This window comes from Prionailurus bengalensis, chromosome B2 (genome assembly GCF_016509475.1).
Source record: "Prionailurus bengalensis isolate Pbe53 chromosome B2, Fcat_Pben_1.1_paternal_pri, whole genome shotgun sequence".
NCBI classification, from domain to species: domain Eukaryota; kingdom Metazoa; phylum Chordata; class Mammalia; order Carnivora; family Felidae; genus Prionailurus; species Prionailurus bengalensis.
Window position 1 is genome coordinate 120,966,576 of NC_057349.1, and position 25,415 is coordinate 120,991,990.

General features: G+C 44.9%; 1 protein-coding gene and 1 long non-coding RNA gene across 2 annotated transcripts; one reads left to right on the plus strand and one right to left on the minus strand.

Annotated features, from left to right (window-relative positions):
• Positions 1-9,643: 9,643 nt before the first annotated feature.
• LOC122490007 lies at positions 9,644-12,868 on the minus strand. The gene is made up of 2 exons (XR_006299063.1): positions 12,784-12,868; positions 9,644-11,266 (listed from the first exon to the last, which is right to left on the minus strand). It is a non-coding gene; the product is annotated as an uncharacterized LOC122490007 (long non-coding RNA).
• Positions 12,869-12,973: 105 nt separating this feature from the next.
• Positions 12,974-15,856, plus strand: TCF21 (transcription factor 21). Its single transcript, XM_043592416.1, has 2 exons — positions 12,974-13,489; positions 15,259-15,856. Exons 1-2 carry the CDS (start codon positions 13,040-13,042, stop codon positions 15,346-15,348), a joined length of 540 nt encoding a protein of 179 aa, XP_043448351.1. The 5' UTR covers positions 12,974-13,039; the 3' UTR covers positions 15,349-15,856.
• The last annotated feature ends 9,559 nt before the right edge of the window (positions 15,857-25,415 follow it).

Consider the following 25,415-nt stretch of genomic DNA (forward strand, 5'->3'; position numbering starts at 1 on the left):
AAGATTTGTTATATCATGACAAAGAAGAGAAATTCAGTTAGCTGTCCCTGTTTATCGGTGAACTGGTTGTGTGAACAGAGATGGGGACAGGACAGCACTTGCGTTGGGCAGAGCAGCTGCCTGGAGTGGATCCAGGTCCCTATTGGCCCCAACTTCCACCAAATGGCCAAACAACACAGACCATTCCCTGCATCCATCATAAATTTTCATTGGTTGCACTGCATTCATGTCATCTTTTAAATTAAGATTTCTTTAATCAAAAAAAGAGAGTATATCCTGACCTTTCAGTGAAGTAATAACACAATTGAAAGAACCCAAAGCAGGGGGGTGGGGAGAGATCTGTTTGGGGTGTCTGAGTGACTCAGTTGGTTAAGTGTCTAACTCGTGATTTAGGTTCAGGTCGTGATCTCACAGTTGTGAGATCGGGCTCCGTGCTAAGTGTGGAGTCTGCTTGGGATTCTCTCTCTCCCTCTTTTTCTATCCCTCCCCTACTCATGCTCACACACTCTCTCTCTCTCAAAATAAAGAAATAAACATTTAAAAAAGAAAGAAAGAAAGAAAGAAAGAAAGAAAGAAAGAAAGAAAGAAAGAAAGAAAAGAAAGGAAGAAAGTCTGTTTCACAAGGCTTCTTCCACAATGGAAAAAAATTACCATAAATAAGAAAACAAAAGAAATGCCATCAAATTTGCATAATCTACGTAATGTTTCTAAGGCTATCTATTGTTTGGGAAGTCTATGAGGCTTTTGATGTAATGGATAAAAGTCCACAAGGAATGGGGAAGGCCACCATATTTAGTGTAAGATTATCCAGCGTTAGATATTGACTTTGAACAGTTTTTAAAGAAAGGCAACGTAAGGGGGGGCTAAGAATACAAAATAATTGGAACTGGGTAGTTACTTAGTAGAGATTAAATATTCAAAGGTGAGACACTTCAGCCTTTCATGCTTTTAACATAACTATAGATTAATTTTTGAAATTTCTCTTTAAAGGCAAAATAATGAACCATACATGCAATCATTGGTTCAGTTCTTAGATAATTTTTTTAAGACTTGATCTTTCATAAGACTTGAAATGTATGTGAATATAAATATATATGTAAAAATTAAAATAGATATATGTATTTGAGTAACATTAAAACAGAGACTTCACAGGGGCACCTGGGTGACTCAGTGGGTTGAGTATCCGACTTCAGCTCAGGTCATGATCTCGCAGTTCGTGAGTTGGAGCCCCACGTTAGGCTCTGTGCTGACAGCTCAGAGCCGGGAGCCTGCCTCGGATTCTGTGTCTCCTTCTCTATCTGCCTCGCTCGTGCTCTGGGTCTCTCTCTCAAAAATAAAGAAACATTAAAAAAATCGAGGCTTCGTGATTCTATTACCTGTCTCCATTTAATGGGACATCATTAAATAGACGTAAATATATTATTAGAAAAGTATGGTTAGTTTTCCTTCTGTTCTGTAAGCTTAAAACTTTTATTGAAGAATGTCGTTTTAAAGAGTGGATTTGGTTTATTGGTTGGGGTTTCCCCCCATCACCAGAAGTGAAGTTTGGCCACTTGCCATGCATATAAAGATCCAATATAAGTTTAAATTTCTTCATGATGCAAATAAATGACTAATTATATATTTTTTACCCACTCTAATTCTTTCAGTCTGTGAAGACCCAACTTAGACCCTGGCTCATGGTCATATGTAGTGTAAATCACAAAAATGGAGACTTACGTGGTTTGAAGTGTCTCTCCAAAATTCACATCCACCCAAAACCTCAGAATGTGACTCTTATCCAGACATAGGATCTTTGCAGATATAATAAAGGTAAGAATCAAAATGAGATCCTAGTAGACTAGAATGTGCCCTAAACTTAATGCGAGTATGATTATAAAAGACAGGAAAGGATACAAAAACACCCCAAGAGAAGCCCCTTGATGATGAAGATGGTAAGCAACGTAATGTGGCCACAAGCAAAGGAACACGGGGACCACCAGAAGGGAAAAGGGCAAGGGAGGGTACTTCCCTAGAACCTTCAGAGAGAGAGTGTGGCCTTATGAACACCTCGATTTTCAACTTCTGGACTCCAGAACTGTGAGAGAACAAATTTCTGTTGTTGTAAGTCACTCAGTTTGTGGTAATTGATTATAGTAACCCTAGGAAATGAATACAAGCTTTAAAATCTCTGAATTCAGGGCACCTGGGTGACTCGGCTGGTTAAGTATACGACTCTTGATTTCAGGTCAGGTCACGATCTCACGGTTGTGAGATCGAGCCCCACGTTGGGCTCTGCCCTGACAGCACGGAGTCTGCTTGGGATTCTCTCGCTCCCTCTCTCTCTGCTCCTCCCCCACTCACACACTCTCTTTCTCTCTCTCTCTCTCTCAAAATAAATATTTAAAAGAATAATAAATAAAATAATAAAATAAAATAAAATAAAATAAAATAAAATAAAATAAAATAAGATCTCTGAATTCATTTGCCAGTCATGAACAGACAAGGGCTATTCAAGGTATTGGTCTTTCTTGGTGACAATGAACTTGGAGGCAAGATCCTAGGATGTGATCATCTTAGCCGTCAGTGACAGCAAGTTTTTTTTTGCTTGTTTGCTTTGTGGTTTTATTTTGTTTTAGTGAGATCTAATTTTAAACGTCAGTAATACAAACCCAAACATAGAAGCAGATCATCCTCACTGTGAATAGTTTAATTTCCTTTTGTAAGAAACTCAAGCAATTATTTAGGATGTACCCATACCCAGGCAAAAGGGAACATCATCTGTTAATAGAATTTCAATCCTTCATAAAAATCACAAAGTATTCAAAAGGGATGCTAACCCAGTATCAATTTTAAAATAATCATCCCTGGGGCGCCTGGGTGGCTCAGTCGCTTGAGCGTCCGACTTCAGCTCAGATCACGATCTCGCGGTCTATGAGTTCGAGCCCTGCATCAGACTCACGGCTGGCAGCACAGAGCCTGCTTCAGGTCCTCTGTCCCCCTCCCTCTCTGCCTCCCTCTGGCTCACAGTCTCTCTCTCTCAAAAATGAGTAAATATTTAAAAATGTTTTAAAATAAAATAATAAAATAAAATAATATTTTATCCCCTAATAAAAGGGTGATATAAATATAAGTATAAACAATATATATCAGTGGTATAAATTGCTTCTTATGAGGCTCTTACAAAACATGCTATCTATTTATTCTACCATGATCTGGACTAAATAAATTTAATGTGGAAGAAAAAAATGATCGCTAATGAAACAACCCTTCAAATCACCAGAAGGTGAGGGGAAAGACTAGAGTAGCTATAACTTAATGCTGAAGATAATTTTAATTTTATGACTGAGACCATAGCTGCTTTTCAACCAGAATAACAGAAATCTAGATTTTATTGGAATTATACCTCTCTCTTGGCCACACACACTTTTTAAGGTTTAGGTTTTAGACAAGGTGTATCTTCTTTGTTGTTTGTTGTTGCTCTTATTCAACAACAACAACAACAAACAACAGAATGCTACTGTCAAAAGGGCCTTAGATGGGCACCTGGATGGCTTAGTCGGTTAAGCATCCGACTTCGGCTCAGGTCATGATCTCACGGTTCGTGAGTTTGAGCCCCGCGTCGGGCTCTGTGCTGACATCTCGGAGCCTGGAGCCCGCTTTGGATTCTGTGTCCCTCTCTCACTCTGCCCCAAACCCACTTTCACTCTGTCTCTCAAAAATGAATAAATGTTAAATTTTTTTTAAAAAACAGGGCCTTAGCGACAATTATAACATCCAACATCAGAACAGCCATCAATATTTATAAGTATTCACTGCATGTTAATCACTAAACTAAATCATTTACATATATCCTCTAAGCTAATGCACCCCATCCCTGCTTGCACCATATTAAACAGGACAGTGAAATCCAGCATAACTAAGAGACTTATCTGAGCTCACACAACTAGTTAGTCATGTAAGCAGAAGTTGGATCTGGTTTCTTCTTACACAGTCCGAAAGTGTTCCGATCTGTCACAGAGAAAAGGACAAGAGGAGCAAAAGTCATGATTCTTTTAAGGACATTCAGGTTTTATAGTTTAGTGGGATGGGATTATTATACATTTAACATTTAGTTCACCCTTCTGCCCAAATTCATTTGAGAAGTGTTTTAGTCTACCCTTCTTGGGCAGACTATTTGATTGTGGTCAGTTTTGCGATTGGGTTAAAAGAAAAAAGAACTCACTTATTCATGTAAGGGGAAGTTTAGAGTCTGCCCAGCATTCTAGCTGAAAATAATACTGGCTTGGGGCACTGGGGTGGCTCAGTCGGTTGAGCGTCTGACTTTGACCCAGGTCATGATCTCGCAATTTGTGAGTTCGAGCCCTACATCGGGCTCTGTGCCGACAGCTCGGAGTCTGGAGCCTGCTTCGGATTCTGTGTCTCCTTCTCTCTCTGCCCCTCCCCGGCTTGTGCTCTGTCTCTCTCTATCAAAAATAAATACAAATATTTTTAAAAATTAAAGAAAAAAAAGAAAAGAATACTGGCTTTATCTAAAATATGTCAGAGTGACCAGTGAAAAAGACCCCCGTAGAGTCAATCCACTGTTTGTTTTGTCTATAAGTAATCCCCAAAAATGTTTGGCAAATTTTATTACTGAATTGATCTAACCCATGTCTATTTCTGTGTGGGAGCTGTGTGGTATACTCAAAGGCACTGGATAAAGAATTCCTAGATTCTTCTACTAATGGCTTCTTTAGAATTGATTTAGAGCTTCTGACTAAAGAATGGTCCTCCTTTCTTTAGGAGGATTGCCCTTTGCAAATTTTAGGAATGAGTATCAGATGACCCTCCTCGTCATAGACCATGAATCTGGATTTAAAGCTCTTCCTCCTAATGATCCCTCAAAGAATAAAAACTAAGACAAACAATGCTGGGAGTTTGTTATTCTTAGGGTTGTCATTGACATCGGTATAATGACATTGGTATATGGTAAACCCTCAAATGACACAAGAGCCTTAGGGATATCTTAATCCCGAGTAGTCTGAAAATTGGAAATAATAATGAATTAAAAAACACATATTTTTCCAGTTACAGTTTCTAAAGAGAAGCGGTATGGACTGACTTGTGTCCTGTCTCCCCAATTAAATAAACAACTTAGGCGCCTTTAGTGAGGGCCGATGGTTGTTATTAATAGCTTTAACAACCTGAACATTTTTCACTGGTCGATCTTCAAAAACAGCAACTCGATAGAGCCATTTACTGAGTAGAAATTAGTGACCGCTGTGCTTGGAATGGTCCACATGGATGAGCGCTCTCACATACGAAGTCAGAGGTAGGTTGTTAAATATTTTCCGAGCTCCAAATAAGGACTGAAGCCCACGGATGCTTGATTTGAACTCATCATAAACTTCATAGAACCTGTGATCTGCATTTTCTATCAGAGTCAAACTATTCTACTACTCCACATATGTCAACTTAATCCTTTGTGCTACAAATGTACTGGCAGAGACGGAATTGGCTTCCCTTCTTTTTATAAACGGATCCCCCCAACTCCGAACTTAGGCTGAGCATATTTAGAGACTGTACTTCCAAACTTTTCCTTTTCCGGCTAAAGAGGCTGATATGATGGGAGCAGAAGTGATATGTATAACTTCCAGATCTTCCTATAAGGAGCCCACTTACCCTTCACCATTTTTCTGCCCCCTTCCTGAGAACTGGTAAGGGTAAGCAGACTTCGTCTCTGTATGGGAAGGCACCTCCACTCAAAGACGAGAGCAACAAGACAGATGGAACCCCAGTCTTAGTGTGTCTTTGTGGGGCAGTTACTCATCCATCCTGGACCACTGCCTAGGTCTGCATGGATAAGAGAGAGAGAAGTAAGTTTGTGGTTTGTCTGAGCCACCTTATTTTTGGTGTTTTTTTAGTTCTCTAAATAAATATCTTACAGTTTACAGTGTACTTTCCATATGCTATGGTCTAGAACATCCATTCATTCATTTGCCAACTATTTATTAAGTGCGTATTATTTTGCAGCCCTGCTCTAGGCTCAGAGCCCAAAACTGAGCAAGGCACACAAAGTCCCTGCACTCCTAAAGCTTTCATTATAGCGAGGAGGGAGGAAGGGGAGTCAACCGACAATCATAAACATGAAATGAAACGAAATAATTTCACAACATGTTAACTATTTAAAGTAAAGGCTCTAGAGTCAGATTGTGTTTAAATCTTGACTCTGCCATTTATTCACCAGTCTCCAAGGATGATAACCACCAATGCCACCCCTGCCATTGAACTATACCTCCTGGGATTCATATTCTTGTATAGGTCCCTTCCCTTGACTCTGGGCAGGCCCCATGACTTGATTTTGACAAACAGAATGAAGCAGAAGTGATGTTGTCTGTCTTCCGAAGATAGATCATAAGAAGACTTTCAGTTTCCTTCTGGGTCCTGTGGAATGTTCACACAGAAAGAAGCCAGCCACCATGTAAGAAGTTCAACCACCTGAGACTGCCATGCGGGGGAAGCCATGTGGAGAGGCTATATATAGAGAGACGCCTGACCAGTCCCTGCCTGTTCTAGCCATCCCTGCTGAGACACTGGGTGTCACCTAGCTGAACCCAGTCAACCCACAGAAATAAGAGAAATAACTTACCTCGCTAATTTGGGTGGTTACACAGCAATGGACAACTGCAACAGCCACTTTCTGAGTGAAACACATTTCCTAATCTCTCTATGCATTGGTTTTTTCATCTGTAAGTTTCCTATGTCACAAAATTGTTATTAGAACTAAATGGATTAATCTGGAGAGTGCTTACAACAGTGTCTGGTTTGTGATAAACATTTAGTAAATGGTAGCTACTGTCACTATTGCTAATAAATAAAGTGGGATGATGGACAAAAATATTCCTAAGTGTGGATGCTCAAGGAAGTTCTAACAGAGAAGGTGACATTTGAGCTCAGGCCTGAAAAGTAAGGAGCCAATCATGCAGAGAGCTAAAGAGAAGCATCTCAACAGAAAGAACCAGGACAAAGGTCCTAAGGTAAGCAGGGATACAGTGTCATTGAGGGACACGGACATGGGCCAGTGTGGTTGGAAGGTGGTAAGCAAAGTAGAATCATGCCAGCCGTGATAAGGAATTTGGGTTTTATATCAAATACAATGGGAAGCTTTAAGGGATTTGAAGCAGTGGAATAACTTGGACCACTCTGTTGGAAATGGATTTTAAAAGGACAGGAATAGAAACAAAAGAATCTTCTTAGAGACTTTTTAAAAAATTTTTTAAAAATATTTATTTTTGAGAGAGAGAGAGAGAGAGAGAGAGAGAGCGTGATCAGGGGAGGAACAGAGAGAGAAGGAGACACAGAATCCGAAGCACGCTCCAGGCTCCGAGCTGTCAGCACAGGGCCCGACAGCGGGGCTCGAACTCACAAACTGTGAGATCATGACCTGGGCCGAAGTCGGATGCCCAACCGACTGAGCCACCCAGGCGCCCCCATCTCTTGGAGACTTTCAAAGTCATCTGCGGAAAAGGTTTTGATGACTTGAACCAGAATTTAGCTGAGGAGATGGAGAAAAGAAGGCAGATTTGAGGACGTGCTCACTGAATGCATGGCCCCTGGCCTGCCCAATGGGGCTCTCCTGGGAGAGAAGAGATTTTAACAAGGTTGTTCTGGAATTGACACTACTTGAACCCCTGAGGCCAAGTTGTAAACTTACAACCAGGGACGGCCGAATCTATTTTGTTTTATATAATTCGAGGTGTTATGGATTTTTTTATATAATTCAGGTGTTATGGATTCTCGGTACTAAACCGGAAATGACAGAATAAAAGTTTATCTCATGCATCTTAACTGTTATTCAACTAGGAAAAACCATTCAAAGCACTCTGGCTTCACGGAAGGAGCATTACAAGGCAAATCTGGACACAGGTTCAAGCGGTCATACTGTCATTGATGACTCAGGTGAACCTGCCCTATAGGCTTTCCTAGGTTCTCAGCCCTTCCAATTCTGATCATCTATTACTTTAGGGTTCTATTTTAAAATACTACCCCACTTGGACATATTTCATGTTCCTGAGGTTAGCAGTCACATTCTCAGTACTTTGCTTCTGGTCCTGCAATCTACACGCCATGACTCTTCGCTCCTCAAGCCTAAAAGCACCTGCCACAAGGACGTAATCACAAAGAGCTAATCCCCAGAAATAGGCTTCAATTTTAATGCGCACCTTCTCCTAACCCGACAGGAAGAAGGCTGACAGCCAGTTGGCCTGTTTTATTTTATTTTTTTTTTTAATTTTTTTTTCAACGTTTATTTTATTTTTGGGACAGAGAGAGACAGAGCATGAACGGGCGAGGGGCAGAGAGAGAGGGAGACACAGAATCGGAAACAGGCTCCAGGCTCCGAGCCATCAGCCCAGAGCCCGATGCGGGGCTCGAACTCACGGACCGCGAGATCGTGACCTGGCTGAAGTCGGATGCTTAACCGACTGCGCCACCCAGGCGCCCCGAGTTGGCCTGTTTTATAGTCATCAATGAACATAGTTAACGTAGATGTGCTTCACAGGTTATCTTTCATGTAATCCACAAGATTTATTTTTTTAGGAAAATTTGAGAGGATTTGCTCTCAGCCTTGACATTAAGATACAGGTAAGTCATTACTCAAGCAAGGTTTTCTAAAACTTCATTGTTACGGGTGGCAAGTTTCTGGCACACGTTCTGTTAAAATTTTCATTTCACATAACAGCTCTTTCTTTAACAGTGAAACCGAAAGGAGAGATTCTACAAAAGATGGAAGAAGTGAGGCAAAGATCCTCACTCAGTACCCGATTGCAGAGTTGTTCAAGTTTTCCTCTCTTTTTTCCTGATAGCGAGTAGGTCTGATACAATTATTCTCATATTGAAGACTCAGGAAGACTTGAAACTGAGTTTGTAGAGTTTCTACCTCTCACTACGTGCCGGAGTTTCCTTCAACCCACTTGCTTCTTAAGGTAAACTCTGTCCTTCATGTACACGGGCTTGGCTGCTTTCAAAGTCACATTGTGGAGCAAGGTTGCTTCTTGGATCTAAGAGCCATGGTGAATTTGGACTTTCTTTGGATTTCAGTGTTGTTTTTTTTGCCAGCTGTAAATCTTAGTGTTGTGGCTTTGGAGGTACAATTAGTTGAATTAAACGTGGAAAGGGAGAAGGGGTTGGTGAATACTGAGAGGACCTCTGGTTGCTGATGATCATAATTGATGTTGGGTAAAGATAACAGTAACACCCTGCATCACTAGATTGACCTCCTTAGATAGCCACTAACCTCACTCACTAGTGTTCTACTCACACTGGCTGCCAGAATATAACAGGCCAGCCCCATTACGATTTGGAACAAGTAAGGGGAGATAACGCCCATCTTGTAAATTAAAAAGGTAAAAAAAAAAAAAAATAGAACCAGATTTCAATAGGCTTATAAGCAGGAGATGGAAAACGATCAACAACAAAGGGTACAGATTAGGTTGAACAGAGAAAAAGGCACTGCTTTGCATGGAAGGCCCAGACATTGTTGAAAAGGTGGTTACCATTAAGTAAAGAGAATAACACATCTAGAGGTGTTCGTTAGAAGTGACGGGGAAACAAAGAGAATTGGCAGTTTTGGCAATGTGCCAGCCTGTGTGCTTCCTGGCCAGGTAATGGAGAGTTCGAGAAAATAATTCAAATTTTAATTTGAAGACATAACTCCCCCCACCCCTGGGAAAGAAAATGTGATGGCGTACGGAGTCAGTTCTGAAGAAGCCTGTGAAGTTTGCCTTCTCATATAAAAGGAAGCAAATTATTTCATCCAAGCACAACTGGATCAAATTGGAACTTCCTGAAAAGTTATCAGTTGATAAACCAGGATTTAAGTTCAAGGATACATTCCACACCTAATCTTCATTTTACAACCTTTAGAGCTAGATTTTTCCTTAGCACTGAATGAAATCTTTCGAAGATAGTCTGTCTTTCAAAACAAATTGTTAGAAGTGTGTTGCAAATTGGCCAGATGTCTCTGGGGCATAAACTCTGTCTTTAAAAGTGAGGCAAGAACTTTTAGTAACTGCCTCGCGCCTTCAAACCATGAGCTTTCTAGTTAGCGTTTTGAAACAGTAACGTTCAGAGTATTTCCCTTGTTATCAAAAGAGTTAATACAGCTTCTCAAAAGTGCTTCTTTTCTCTTCTCACAGAGTATAGTTTATATTTGGGGAGAATTTGGCACAGCTTAAGTTACAGCCTGACTGATTTTCTTAGTAGAATCCAGCAATAAGGAATTTCTCCCACCCATTTTTCCCTAAGTGTTTATGAGCAGGGATAGGCACAAAATCTCAAGAGAAAAGATGCAGTATTCATATTAATCTACTTTCTTCAAGACGTCACATCAGGACGCCTAAATAATGGCCTTTTCCACATCCTCACATCCCAAACTGGTAACCATCCCTTGGCGAGTTTTCGCAAACACCCCGAAGTTCATTATCAACCCACGAGCCCTTCTCAGCCTAACTGTATCACCGTAGGGTAAGTGGACTTAATTCTTGCTTATCTAAAAAAAAAAAAAAAAAAAAGGTAATAATAATAACTGCTAGGCACATAAATCAATGTGTGGCATGAAGCTAGTCTCGCTCTCTTCCGGAAATTTCTATTTCCAAGTTTCAGACCTTGAAAACATAGACAGCAGAAATCTGGTACTTATTTCTAGGATGGTTGCCATCCCCCAAATAGCCTGAGCAGCCTAACAACTGAGATGTGGCAGAAAACCAGACCCTTCCCCCTCCCCGCAAACATGAGTGCTCCAGGAACCAAAAGCTTTATAGCTTAATAGCTTGGCATGTGGTAAGGCCATAGTTCTGATTCTTAATTTTTATCCCACTCCAGAGTCCCAGTGAATAAATAAATAAATAAATAAATAAATAAATAAATAAATAAATTGTGGGTATTTTGCAGATACCTCAGTAGCTACAAAAATACAGAACACGTTGCACAAAGTGCTGGCCAAAGCCCACTTTCATGGCTCTCACGCCTTACTAAGACCAAGAAATGGGAGGGAAAACCCGAGAATCAGCTGGGGAAATGTTTTGCGGGCCTGCGGGGTGTTCTCTTAACGCTGTCGTAGATCTCGGATTAAATTATTATACTTCTTCTGTGTTGTAGTACCGGGTCAGTTGTGCAGGAGGACAAAGGCAACTTCAACTTGATGTTTCTGTCGTCCCTGCTGTGGGAAGAGTCCTGTTCCTGGTTTATAACATCAATCACTCTCACAATAAATCTTGGTGGTGGCTATGGTCATTTAAAGCTCCACCTGCACAAACAACAGAAAATAAGAGAGCTCATAAATCTCTACGCTGGTGATTAACAAATTTTGGACCCTGGGCAAAGATATTATGGGGAGGGGTTCTCACTAGTTCATTAATAAAGACTGATTTGCTGACAATCTGTTTAGTTTACAGCATGGGGGAAAGCAAACAAGACCCTGCTAACAAAACAAAACGTTAGAGGTTGGTGAATTCCCAGCTGAGCCCCGGATTAGAGATATGATATCTTAATGTAGGAGAGGGGTGCAGACTCCCAGCCAAAACCTCAGAAGCTGCTCTTACACTCTGCTCCAGCCTCTGTCTTCGCTGCCTAACTGCAAGGAAAAAGAAAACCTGGAGAAGAGTCAGTAAGAGAGATCCGTGCACTCCATCTCTCCAATTTTGTGGATTGTATTCAACCTCTTGGCTTTCCGGTTCCCTTGGCTTTTTTCTACTTACTCTCCAGATTTTCTTATTCTCCAGGAAAGATGATCCACGCTGGGGTTAGAGATAGGAAAACAAACAAACAAACAAACAAACAAACAAACAAAAAACACCTTTCCCGAAGGGATAATACTGCTTAGTGTTTTGCCATATCAGCTTCATATGGGGAACCCCGATAGCAAAGAAGACAGAGGTAAGGAAGACGCAAAGGCAGCAGGATTGGGAGGGCGAGGGCAAGTCCCAGGCCAGGTAATATCTGAGAGCAGCTGAGAGAGTCTTAAGACATTATTAAATGTATCTCTAGAAGGAAATGTAGGGGACAGTTTTAATTCCGTCAAGAAAAGATGATCAATTAGCAAAATACTTTCCACACACTCATATTACTCTATCTCATGCCCACGAAGCTGAGTGTGTTGCACATGGGCGTGCGATGGTCTAGTATGTTTGGGTACACACAGGCACCTCCTTGATCTCTTTAAAGCGGCCGGGTGCGGACGGATGCTTTGGTGCTTTCTCTGCACCATCCTAAAGATTCTGTGAAGCACTTGTTTCCTTCATTTACCCCGGTGAAGGTGGGACGATAGCTCGGTAAAGCCACAAGGGCATTCTGGGGTGCTGGCGGGAGGGAGTCGACCCCTGCCTGGATTTTAATTGGTGTTTTAATTGGGGGAGGGAAGGGGGGACGACAGGGGGATGCTTGTGAGATTTGCGGTCGGTCGGAAGGCCTAGAAAGGGCAAAAGGAGCTGATCGTTTCCCCGAAGTCCTGGGTAACAACCGGCTAGGACCTCTGAAGAGGGAAAACAGGCCGGAGGAGACGGCCCAGGAGAGGGGCTGTGGGTGGGGCACGCTCCTCCTCGGCTCTAGCGGAAGAAGGTGACCCGCATTCGCGTGTGGCCCTTGAGTCGATCCACACTGCGAGTTGGAAACGGGGATCCGTGCGCAGGAGTTTCCCTCCGGTGGTGAAAGGGGTCGAAGAGTCCGCCCGGGCCTAGCAGGCCCCTCCCCTGGGCTACAAGGACCCGCCTTTCTATTCCCCAGATAAATTCCTAGTGTCCACCAAATTCCTCAGCGCTCTCTCACACTCCTCTGCGGCCAGGACTCCGGGGGTGGGGACACAGAGCTGGGTTCCTCCCCGCAGAAGTCCTCTCGGTTCCTTCTCACAGCTCTGCGAAGGGGAAAAGGAGTGTAAGACTCAACCAGCCCCCGGACTCCCGCTCCCAGCACGAGGTGGCCGCTCCGCCCTCCACCCCCGGGGGCCCACTGGTTTGGGGCTCGCGCTCGCTCGCTCTCTGTCCCTCTCTCTCTCTCTCTCTCTCTCTGATCCTCTCCCCCAAACATGTCCACCGGCTCCCTCAGCGATGTGGAGGACCTCCAAGAGGTGGAGATGCTGGACTGCGACGGGCTGAAAATGGACTCGGGCAAGGAGTTTGTGACTTCCAACGAGAGCACCGAGGAGAGCTCCAACTGCGAGGCGGGGTCGCCCCAGAAGGGCCGCGGAGGCCTGGGCAAGAGGAGGAAGGCGCCCACCAAGAAGAGCCCCTTGGGCGGCGTCAGCCAGGAGGGGAAGCAGGTCCAGCGCAACGCGGCCAACGCGCGCGAGAGGGCCCGGATGCGGGTGCTGAGCAAGGCCTTCTCCAGGCTCAAGACCACCTTGCCCTGGGTGCCCCCGGACACCAAGCTCTCCAAGCTGGACACGCTCAGGCTGGCGTCCAGCTACATCGCGCACTTGAGGCAGATCCTGGCGAACGACAAGTACGAGAACGGTTACATTCACCCGGTCAACCTGGTAAGTCGGCGGGGGCCCGCGAGGCGGGCCGGGCGTCCCCGCCCAGCGCGCCCGCGGCGCGGTGAGCGCGCGCGCGCCCCGGCCACCACCAGCCCCGCGCGCCTCTGGGGACCTTTGCGGGCGATCCGCGCTGAGAGCCGCTGGAGCGGGGATGATTTATGCAAGTGCTTAACGTGGCAGCCCAATTAAGATTTTTGCAAGTGTCCTGAGCTGGCAGCGAGGAGGGATCCCCCCGCGCCCGCGCCATCAGGGCTGATGTGGGACAGGGAACCCCGACGAGATGCTGCGCGCCCACAAAGGCATTTTATTCATCTCTTTCTTCTTCTTTTAGCCGACGAGACCTTGATTTTCCCCTCTAATTTTTGTACATAAAAACACCCAGCTCCGCTTCCCTCCCAAGTATATTTAGGACCATTAGATAGTATAGACAAACTCGTGCCCCCATAATTGTCATCTAAGCCCCCAACTGCTTAAATATTCTGCATTTCTCTTATAAGCACGTTAACATTTTTAAATCCCAGGAATTCTAGTAAACATCAGCATAATCCGCAGATTCTCACAAATATCAGTGTCATAAATAATATTCGAATAGGTCACTCTTGCCCAAGATTTAAAAACGTGTTACATTTTATCTTAAAAAGTAATGACCTTTCAGTCTGTCTTAAAAAAAAAAAAAAGGAATGCTCATTGAGGCTAAATTTTTCTCAAATGCATGTTGCCATGCAAGAAGCATGGTTTAACTCCTTTTTGATTTGACTTCGTTTTAAAACTTGCAGGCTCTAAAGAAAAACAACCACAACTTACTAGCACCTTTGTTTATATATGATAAGAAGGAGAGGTTTTCCTCTTGAAAGTCGCCTTATCGGCCAGCACTAGCGGGAGAGGTTTGAAGCTTTGAATCCTCTTCTCACTGAATTGGTTTCAGGAATTGGGGGGAGGGGATGCGGAAGCACACTTTACCCTGGTAAATATTTTCCCCCTCTGATCACAGTTTTATTTTATTTTTTTCGAATAAGGTGAGTAGATAGATTTCTTAAAATCTGGAACCGAAATGAAAGTACTTACCTCATTTACAGTTGCTGCTGCGTTCATCTCTGAACAGGAAACTTGAGTGAGCTGTGTTATAGAACGCCTGGGAGAAGAGAAAAGGCAGTGCTCGCTCAGCCCAGTAGGAAGATGATGTTAAATAAAATAGGCGCGTATATTCTTTTATTAGCATTATTTTTGTTCCCTTAAGAACCAGTGGTTCGTTTAGAAACTGTGGTCAAAGCCCGCGTGTGTGAGGGAGGAAATGAAAGTTGGCAGGAGAAAAATAGATGGGGGTGAAAGCCAGAGGGCCAGGAAACCTGACCGCGGCCTCGGAAGAGGCCTCCGAAAGCCGCTTCGCCTCGAACCCCGGTATCCACTTGCCACGAGGTTCTACTTGGCTGCCCAGCTCAGGCTGACCGTGGCCTCGGCCTCCGGGCTGGGCCACGGCCCCAGCCACTTTGGGCTTTCCAAGGGCCCCCTCTCTTGGGGTTCCCTTACAACCTAGGATGAACCTCTTTGCTCCAACACCCGGAGCAGCGACTTGGCGCCAACACTGATTTTTCTTTATCCAGCCACCGGGCGCACTAGAACCCCGAGTAAATTGCAGAGATAACGGGTTTTTACAACTCACCGCCTGCCCCCATCTCGCCCTCTCCTCTCTGGTCGCAGGCTCTGAGCCCACCCCATCCCCCCGCCCCCTCCGTTGCCACTTACCTCCAACGCCCTCTTCTTTCCTGCAGACGTGGCCCTTTATGGTGGCCGGGAAACCCGAGAGTGACCTGAAAGAAGTGGTGACCGCGAGCCGCTTATGTGGAACCACAGCATCCTGACCTTGGAGGTGCGAGTCTGGGAAAGGCGCGCTCCCGGGGGGAGCGGGCCCGAGTCTGGGAAAGGCGCGCTCCCGGGGGGAGCGGGCCCCCCGGGAAGGCGACCCCTGCCCTCCCTGCTCTCTGTCTCTGCTTCCCCCTCGCGACGCTCCTCTCCCTGCCCCCCCCCCCCACCTCGAGAACACTTTACAGCGACGAGGAGATTCGTTTCCAAACCAGAGGAGATCAACTGTACTTACAAAGATTCCCATCTATTTAACTTTATTAACTTCTACCGTGAATGACTCTGCGAGCCTTGCTGGTCCAAGTGCCATACGTAATTATAAATATATAAATAGATAATAAGAGCATATCGACGTGTATCTTTTGTACAATATGTTGTAAATTGTAGACCATAGAATAGCTGACTTTGACAGTCACATTTATAAAGTAATTCACGTAAAGATATATATTTTTTTTCAAACAGGTTTTGCTACTTTCAAAAATAAATCTTTCTTTATATTGCTAAAAAGCCCTGACATTAGTGTGATTTCTTTGGAAAAAAAAAAAAAAACATTATTTGTAACAGAAGAGCTGGGGACTATGGGGAAGCTTGTCAATAAAGGCGGTTCTTTTGAACCTCAAGCCAAAGATCTAGAGAGGGGAAAAGATTCAGTTTCCACTGTCAAGGTGCAGATCTCATTTTGCACTGAAACGTCCAAAAGAAACTCTGGTCTCAGGTTTGCAGGTTGCTTTGAAGACAATTATAAATAATGTAGTCGTGAACCCAAACGGGCAGTGTTGAAGTTACCAACAGTGACACGATTCGAGGGAAAAGCACACCAGAAAAGGAAAATCCGCTTTTCGTGTCTTCGCAGTGTAATTCATGACACGGCCACTCAGGTAAATTTCACGTTTTTCCACTGTGTAGCCGCAGACAGGAGCCCGAACAACCCACAGCGCCAGAATGGGAGGAAGTAATGCGAGTCACGAGAAGTGTAAATTCCGTAACCTTGAGGATGTGTGTTAACATCTAGAGAGTGCTGCAACATACATTATCGATTTCTTCTTAGTAATTAATGAGTTACTTCCAACACCAATCGTGCCTGCCTCTCGGTTACTGTTACGGGTAGTCCGCGCCTTCAGCTCCCCGCCACGACTTCCGGAAGACTGGGTTTTAATTTAAACATCGTCCAGGCTACGGAACAGCTCGTCGGGGAAGATTAAGTAGAGATAAACAGAGAGGCGAGGCCGAGGAGCCTGGAACCGGGTTCACTCGCTGCCCCAGCGCAGCCCGCAGCAGCCGATGAGCCAGATGCCCCCAGGCTGTTTAATGTTCGGGGTTATGACCGCAGTGTTTACAAGACGTCTTCGGTTATTTATACTGTTATTCCTCGCAGAGGGCCTTGAAACTTCCGCTTCATTTGCTCTTTCTTTTCGATTTCTTTCCCCTCTTTTTCTCGGCTCTGTTTGGTACCTGGAGTAAGAGCTCCCGTTCCACCTCCTGCACCTCCGACCAACCTCAAGGCTGCTTGGTGGGTGGCACCCTCAGCCTGGCCTTTTGGGAAGAAGCCAGCGAAGCTCGCCCCGACAGGTGAACCGCTGTGCCTCGTGGTTCTGGGCCGGTGATGGCATTACCAAGCACAATTCTCCATTCTCCAAGGGCCGGGAACTTCGCTGACTTCTAATCTGCGTTCCTGTCCCTGTCATTTGCACGTCGGAGGACGTCTCTGGACGTCTGGCTTTTCTACCACTCCCCCAGCCCCCACTTGACCTTTAGGAGCGCATTTCAAGCTCTGGCCACCTCCACCTTCCCCACACTCCCGCCTTCTGTTCCGTCAGGTCACTTCTACTAGAGGGCCAGTGCCCTCCCCTCCATGATTCTGAATCCAAGTCAGAGATGATGAGTCCCAACTGTTTGCATTTCACGTTCAGCAAAATTTCCAAACCTGCTCACAGTTCTGAGCACTTGAGTCAGGTGGTCCATAGAGAAGAAATTTCTGCTTGCTCATTCTGTGGACCCCAAACTGCAAGAGGATTTTTTTTTTTTAAGTCCGATGCCTCCTTCCTATGATTTGAAGCCTTTGCTTTCAGCTTGAGGATGAGGCTATGAGTAGGGAACGTATGAGTTAAGCCCTAGTTCTGCCTCTGGCTTTTCACTGAAAGCACTCGGATCCTCAGTTTTCTCATCTCTGAAAATGGGGATAAATGTTAACAGAATCATACTCATACTTTTCCTCTTTTGCCTTGCACAGCCTTAATAAGACCCAGAGGAGATTATATTTGTGCAATTGCTTTATAAAGGAAAAGATCTGTGCAAATGTCAGTGATTTTCACTAAGTGGCCAGAAATGAGCTGTCCATGCCTGACCCGACCTGAAAGTGTCTCAGCCAGGAAGCCCGAAGGGTATGTGTTTATAACACATAGGTGATGCTCTTTTTATTGCTGGAACAAAACGCCTTCCTCCTTTGATGCAACGCTGAAGGTTACAATTTTTCTTTCTGCCCCCCGTGTACCTTTACCCTTCCCCAATGTTCTCCAGATTTGTCGACAGCTTTCTACCGATGTGACTATTTCCTAAAATTCTAGAACCCAGATTTCAAAGATCAAAGACAGGGCTGAGATCAGCAAATAGGAAGGCTACAGGAAGATCTGCCCACAAGGGCCTCAGCCAGGAGGCAGGGTTGTACTTGGGGTCCCACGGTTGTGCACCGAAGGGAGCAGGCAACACTGTGGGGATGACTGGGTTATGGCTCCCGCTTGCCCCAGGAACATGGCAATGTGACCGCCCCAAACATCTTCATATACACATCCACAGTCTAAATGATTCCTCCCCATTGGCCCTTCTCTTCGGCCAGCCAGCCAGACCCCCGCACTCTCACACCCACCACGCCCAACTTTCCAGCATCTGCTGTCCTCCTGGTAACAGTCAGCCTACCTGTGTCCAGTCTAGCTACCTGGTGTGCCTTGATTTGAAACGGAGGCAAATGGCACCTGGAGAAGGAATGGGGGACCTCCTTTGCTGCTTGCCAGAGGGGCGTGAGGGGTGGAGAGTGTCCTGTCTGTGACCTCTTAGTTATGAAAACTATCTTAGAAGGTGTTTTCATTAGAAGGTGTTTCAGAAGAACAACCCAAACAGGTTGTAGAAACCTGGAAGATAAACGTGTCTTCGCGTGCTCAGGAGGAGACAGATATTAACACTGGACTGTAGCTGGGGAAGTCCCCCTTTCTCTCTCTCTCTCTCTCTCTCTCTCTCCCTCATTCTGATTGCTTTATGACTTTTTACGAGCAACTCACTGCGCTTCTATCAGGTGTTTCTCTACTGTGAAATCAGAGACTTCTTTCTAAAAAGAGAAGTGCTAAACAAGACCTGGGAACGCTGGTTATACTGCTGGTTAGTGGGAAATACTGCCCAAGGAGACTTCTAAGCCGGTGGTTGTTTCAGGGTGTGCCATCCAGAATTACCTGGATGGCTGGCGGAAGTAGATTGTCGGGTTACAACACACACACCCCAGTTCTGGATTCCAAAAAGCCTGGGATGGGGCCCCAGCGTTTCTATGTCTCACAATTTCCCAGGGGACGTTGATGCTGCTGGCCCAGGAACCGCACGTTGAGAATCACTGTTTGGGGATCTGTCGCAAGGAAACCAAAGAAGCGAATGCAGAGACAAAGAAAATATTTGGGAAATTTTTTCTCAAGGGGTTGCACGTTCTGAGGTCCGTCTTCGTGTCCTTTTCTACTCCCTCCACGGGGCATGCAGTGTCTGCCTAAAGCTTAAATGCCAGCGGGGAAATCAACCCACTCGTCCCAAGGGATGTGTGGCTGGCCCCCCTGTATCGACGTTTGTGCGCGCATCTTGTGCTCTCCAGACAGATTTCGGTCCTCAGTCTACGAGTTACAGACCTGGATGGATTAAGGTCCTGCTGCCGTTGGCTCCTTTGCGACCCCTAAGGGGGAGAGAAATATGGGCACCCGGCATCCACGCCCCCTGCGACTCCCCGGTTGCGCAGAAGGTCCAGCGAAGATTTCCCTTTCATTCCAGTGGTAGGAGGAGGACTGGCTCCGGGATGGGGCCCTGGGCGTCGGGCGGGCTCGTGGGAAGTCCGCCCGAGTTGGGACGCAGGGGCGCCGGAGGGGTGGTGAGCGCCGGGTGTGGCTCGCAGGCTGGGCGGGGCCCCGAGCCCAGAGGACGCGTGGGGAAAGGCGGGTTTTCCTCCGCGGCTTTTCCACGCCCCCCCCCCCCCCCCCCCCCCCCCCCCCCCCCCCGAGCTGATGGAAGAAGGCAGGAGGAGAAGGAAGGGCGCTCCGAGCTCCGAGCTGCAGCCTACACGGCCTTTTCCGGGAGCCGCCTCCGCAACAGCGGGGTACGTGTTCGGACCGCCCCGCGCGGAGGCGCCACCCGGGGAGGATTCTCGGGTTAGGACCCGGCACAGCCACCGAGGGGAGGCGCCCGCCCCACGCCGTTGGCGAGCCGAGCTTCCTTTCCTGGCTCTGCATCCTTCCCTCCAGATGCTGGTTGTGCCCCTGCAAGCTCGCGAGCTGCGAGCTGCCAGCTGCATCGAGAGCTCCTCTGGTCCCGCTGGGCTGCACGCGCCTTTGATCTTCAGATCCGTGCGGGCTCCGCGGGGGCCCCCCTTCTCCCCGGTCATGGTCACGGAAGGATTACCCACCCCCGGGACAGGGCTTAAAATCCCCTCCCCAGGGCAGAGGGAGGAGAAAGGAGTGAAAAGGTGGAGAGAACTGCCGTTTAGAACACAGTAGAGAGCCGACTTCTCCGAGGAACAACTTCATCCTTGTCCCCCAGCACCCAGCGTGGCGGTGCCCGACTCCTCCAGAAATGTGGAATCAAGATGGAATCATTGACTGTCCGAGGCTATGGTGAAGGAAGCTGGGGCAGAGAAACTGACAGCAGGGCTGTTGCTGTGCTCGAATTGAAACTGAACTCTTACCATGAAGTCTCCGTACATACTTGATAGAAGCATAGACAAGCAGACATGATGGGAGTAGGTGGCGCCCCCCCCCCCCCCGCCCCCGACGCTCAGATGAAATCTGTTCTTTTTTTCCCTTCCAGTAGAAGATGACATTATTGGTTTTGAATTTATATGGCCCTTGGGTCAGAATCATTAGCTTAAAAGGAGCTTTGAGTAGCAAAATAATATGAGACACCTTATAAGAATAAAATGACCCCAGGACCTTATTTTAAAATTAATCCAGTTGGTGATATTAATCCAGTTGAATTAATCCAGTTATCCAGTTGGTGATAAGGAAGTAGTTGGTTGCCTTTTAAGGATGCAGTTAGATCTTCATCTAGTGAATGGTATAGTGGAAAGAGCTTTTGATTAAGTCCTTGAACTGGAGACTTGACCATTTAGACCTTGGTTCTTCCATCTATAAAATGAGTATAATAATGACTCCTTTGATAACATAATGTCTAGTGCATGTTAGACACTAATTAATAGTTATTGTTCTCCTCTCTTCTCCCCTTCTTCTGGACCTTAAGTTATAAAAGTGCCTCAACGAATGATACGCATTTACCCTAAACGGTTATCTAGCCAGTGGTAAACAATATTAAATTCTTGTGATGATCTAATCACCTCGGGTTATCTTGAATGTGATTAAGACAGGTTACATTCAAGTGTTGTCTTTTTTCAGTGAGACTTCACTACCTTAGGTGCAGTGGAAGCTACTCGAAATTCTGTATTTTTCAGCCTTTATCACTTTATCAATAGCAGGTAATTCTTATTTTGTTTCATTTCTCTGTTTATGTATCAAGTTGTGTGCATCTTCTCTAGCTCTATGAGAACAAGGGCGATGTGAGGCTCGTTCGCCTTGGTTTTCCCAGTACCTAGCACAGGGACAGGCACATGGCAAGTGCTTGAAGAAGAATGAATGCAAAAAGCTTAATAAGTTTCTTAGAGATGTCTCTGTGTGGTAAGTTCATGTTGCATTGCTGTAACCACAGGCTGGTTGGTATATATTGTCTAATCTTAATTTTAGAATCTGATGATGAACACTTACTCTGTAATAATTTAAAAAGTCACCACCAATTCCATCAAAAGGGAATTACCTTGACACATTGGTCCTCATCATATTAGGATTTTTTTTTTTTTTTAGCACTGAAACCCAGGAAAGGTCTATATTAAGTATTGCGTCTTTCAGAACATTGTGGGTCTCCCTTCAACATCCTTACCATCACTGGGGAGTGGTCACCTCTACATTGTTCTGCTTGGTTCCTGGGGTCTTTGACTAGTCAATTTCATTAGAATTCCTTTTTCTTCTGCATTTTATGTGAATACCACCACCTTCTGCTGCCCCCTAATCTCTTTCTTTCAGGCATCTGTCACCCACTCAATAGCTCCTTCCTCCACCATTTTTTTTTTCTTAACAAGCTTTCTTTTTCTCCCCACCAAGGACTAAAAAGAAACCCAAGACATCTCTAAACCCAGGGACATTTTTCAAACCAGCAGGGGTCATTTGGTTACAAGGAATAAAAATCCCTTCAAACTCGCTCAAATAAAAAGGGGAATGAGGCATTGTAAAGATAGTCCGAGGAATTTGGCTGACATCTCCAGGCAGAGAATAAACAGTAGGGAAAATCTACTGGGAAACTGAAAGTTTGGAGCGAAACACCCTCTCTCTCTCTCTGAGACCTGAACTCTGCTTTTTCCACCAGTCCTCTGCATTTTCTCCTCTGATTTTTTGTGATGAGTCACTTCCTACTCCTCCTGAACCTTTTTTTTTCTTTTTTACATTGTAGAGAGAGAGAGAACAGACAAGCAGGGGAGAGGGGCAGAGGGGCAGAGAGAGAGAGAATCTAAAGCAGCCTCCATGCTCGGTCCGATATGGGGTTCAGTCCCATAACCCTGGGATCGTGACCTGAGCCAAAATCAAGAGTTGGAGGCTCAACTGACTGAGCCACCCAGGCGCCTCTCCTGAACTTGGTATTTGATATGCGGTTGGTGGGTTAGGTTGCTGACCATGGCCCCAGTTCCACATATAGTTACAGCTCCACTTTCCAAAATTTCAACCTCCGCATGTCTTAATTTGAATTCTCAAGATAGGGACTTGTTCTAAGAAGCTCTGAATAAACTCTCCAAATCAGTTGTACGCCTCTTGCCCTGTCAACTTTGGTTGGCTGGAGATGGATGGACAGGTTGGTTACTGACCAAGGCAGATTTTATAAAAAATGGAGGCTTTAGGTGAGACAAGAATCCCAAATCTGCTTGCTGTAAATGTAACCTAAGGCAATTAGGGCTGGGGTGTCTGCATATGGGCCACCTGGTTTTATTCTGCTATACCAACGGTGAGCAGCATGTGATGGGGAAAAGGTCAGGTTCGCAGGTCTTATTGTGTCTACGTTGTGGGAATGAGCAATAAAACATATATTCATAGAACCCACATGATCTGCTTCATGGAATAGAAAAATCTTATTGAAAAAATCAACACCACTCTTGAGCCAATAAAATGCTATTATTGAGCGTATTTAGAAATATGCTATTCGGCATAGATTCAGCCTTCTTAATATTTTTCATCCATTTGCATTACACAGAGCACATTCATATGCACTATCGTATTTTATCTTCAAAACAACCCTAACCAGGAGGTATTATTCTCCCTTTTCATGTAGGACACCTGAAACTCAGAGAAGGGCAGTAAATCACCAGAAGTTACATCGTGGATAAGCAGCAGAAAGGTTAGCATAGAATTATTGTATTTAAACTGAAATGTGCTTCTGCCTTGAGCATAGGAGAAGCTCCAAAAGAAATTAAGGATGGCTGGCTGTAGCCCCGAAAAAGAAGTACCTCCAATGAAATCATTACACGATGCTTTTGTTTTCGATTCAAACTTTTGTCTCACACTTATTTAAAGATCTGTTTTAGACTTCTTAGTAAGTATATTTCTATCCTATGTCACTACTACAAAAAAGGGAATTATAAGCAAAATAAGTTCATTAAAATACTCCAAAAGCTATGTTTTGCATTCGAAGTCTGATTTGTTCTAAAATATTTATTCACGCTGCCATTAAAATCTGATGACTTTCTACCATTATGTATTATTTAGTCTTTGTCATATAATAAACCATGCCATTACATGATGTATTATGTCATAGAATAAACCATGCCAGATCCTAATGGCTTAACACAGTAAGCATTTATTATCACTCAGAATCTGCAGGTCACTTGGGCAGTTCTGCTGGTCTGAGCAGGGCCCCGCTGTTCTCACCTGGCTCATTTATCTGTGGTTGGATAGCAGTTTGTCTGAGAGCTAGCTGGTCCAGGATGGCCTCACTCACATGTCTGGTAGCTGGCTGGCTATTTCATTGGCCGGAGTGATAAGAGCGACTGAGTCACATGTTTCTCATCACCCAGTAGGCCAGTCTGTACTTGCTCTCATGGTGACTTGGGAAGGAACAGAAGCAATGCCTCTTGGACCTAGACAGCATCACTTCAGCTGTGTTATTGGCAAATGCCAGTCACAGGGCATCTTGGATTCACAGGATGGGGAAATAGATTCTATCTCTTGATAGAATTACCATCTCTCGATGGGAGAAGCTGCAAAGTCACATTGCCTAGAGCATGGGTCAGCAAAGGGTGGAGATTTGGAACCATTTTTATAATCAATCTGTCATATTGAAGTTTTCCTAAAACGTCTTCATTTTCACAGTCTAGTCCTTCTGAATCACTTCGCACTTTGAATTGCCAATATCTAGGGGCACCTAGGTGGCTCAGTCAGTTGAGCGTCCGACTTCGGCTTAGGTCATGATCTCGAAGTTCGTGAGTTCAAGCCCCACGTCGGGCTCTGGGCTGACGGCTCAGAGCCTGGAGCCTGCTTCGGATTCTGAGTCTCCCTCTCTCTCTGCCCCTTCCCGCTCATGCTCTGTCTCTCTCTGTCTCTCAAAAATGAATAAACATTAACTTTTTTTTTGAATTGCCAATATCTAGTGATTTACCACCCAGTTTTGTTCTCTGAGCTATTAAGAACATTTCTTAGAAGAATTCTCTGTTGTCACTGAGATTCTCTTCCCAGCCACTGATACACCAGTTTTGCAAGTTTCAATGCTCACTCTTTTCTGATTTTGTCAGAAGAAAACATAAAGAAAATGTCATCATAAATGAGTCATGTCAACCTTTCTTTCACTTATTCTTAGAAATTTGGGGGTTCTTCTGACTCTAGTTACATTCTTTGGTATGCGTAGTGGGCTGAATGGTGGTCCCAAAGATCTCAGATCCTAATCCTTGAAAACTGTAAATGTTACCTTATTTGGAAAAGGGGTTTTTGCAGATGTATTAAGAATGTTGAGATTGAGGGGCACCTGGGTGGCTCAGTCGGTTAAGCATCCGACTTCAGCTCAGGTCACGATCTCGCGATCTGTGAGTTCGAGCCCCGCGTTGGGCTCTGGGCTGATGGCTCAGAGCCTGGAGCCTGCTTTGGATTCTGTGTCTCCCTCTCTCTCTGCCCCTCCCCCGTTCATGCTCTGTCTCTCTCTGTCTCAAAAATAAATAAACGTTAAAAAAAAAATTAAAAAAAAAGAATGTTGAGATTGAGAGATTATCCTTGATTATTTATGTGGGCCCTAAATGCCATTATTAGTGTCCTTTTAAGAGAATTGGAGGGAGAGATTTGATACACAGAAGAAGAAAAGGTGATGTGAAGACAGAGGTAGAGATTAGAGTGATGTAGCCACCAGAGGCTGGAAGAAGCAAGGAGTAGATTCTCTCCCACAGCCTCCAGAGGGAGCAGGGCCATACCCACACCTTGATTTTGACCCAGTGAAACTGATGTTGAGCTTCTGACCACCAACTAAGAAGGAGTAAGTTTCTGTTGTGCTAAGGCACTAAGTTTGTGGTCATTGTTACAGCAGTCACAACAAATGAATACAGGATGTGATAGGCAATCCCTTGCACATATCTTAGTAACAAAATGTAACAGGGTCATCTGCTCATGGTTTGCTTCCTTCCGTAAGTTCTGTAAGTCACTTGGATGTTGCTTTGTAGAAAATACAGAATGTGGGCATTTCTCCAATGACAAATGCCTTTGTTCTTACCTGTTACTTTTCTTTTTTTTTTTTTTTTTTTTAAATTTTTTTTCCA

What these genes read in the sequence shown, in the direction of transcription:
- TCF21 (XM_043592416.1), top strand. Translation starts at nt 13,040, where the DNA reads ATGTCCACCGGCTCCCTCAGCGATGTGGAGGACCTCCAAGAGGTGGAG. An exon ending in ACATTCACCCGGTCAACCTG is followed by an intron (nt 13,490 to 15,258) that starts GTAAGTCGGCGG and finishes TCTTTCCTGCAG; the next exon opens with ACGTGGCCCTTTATGGTGGC.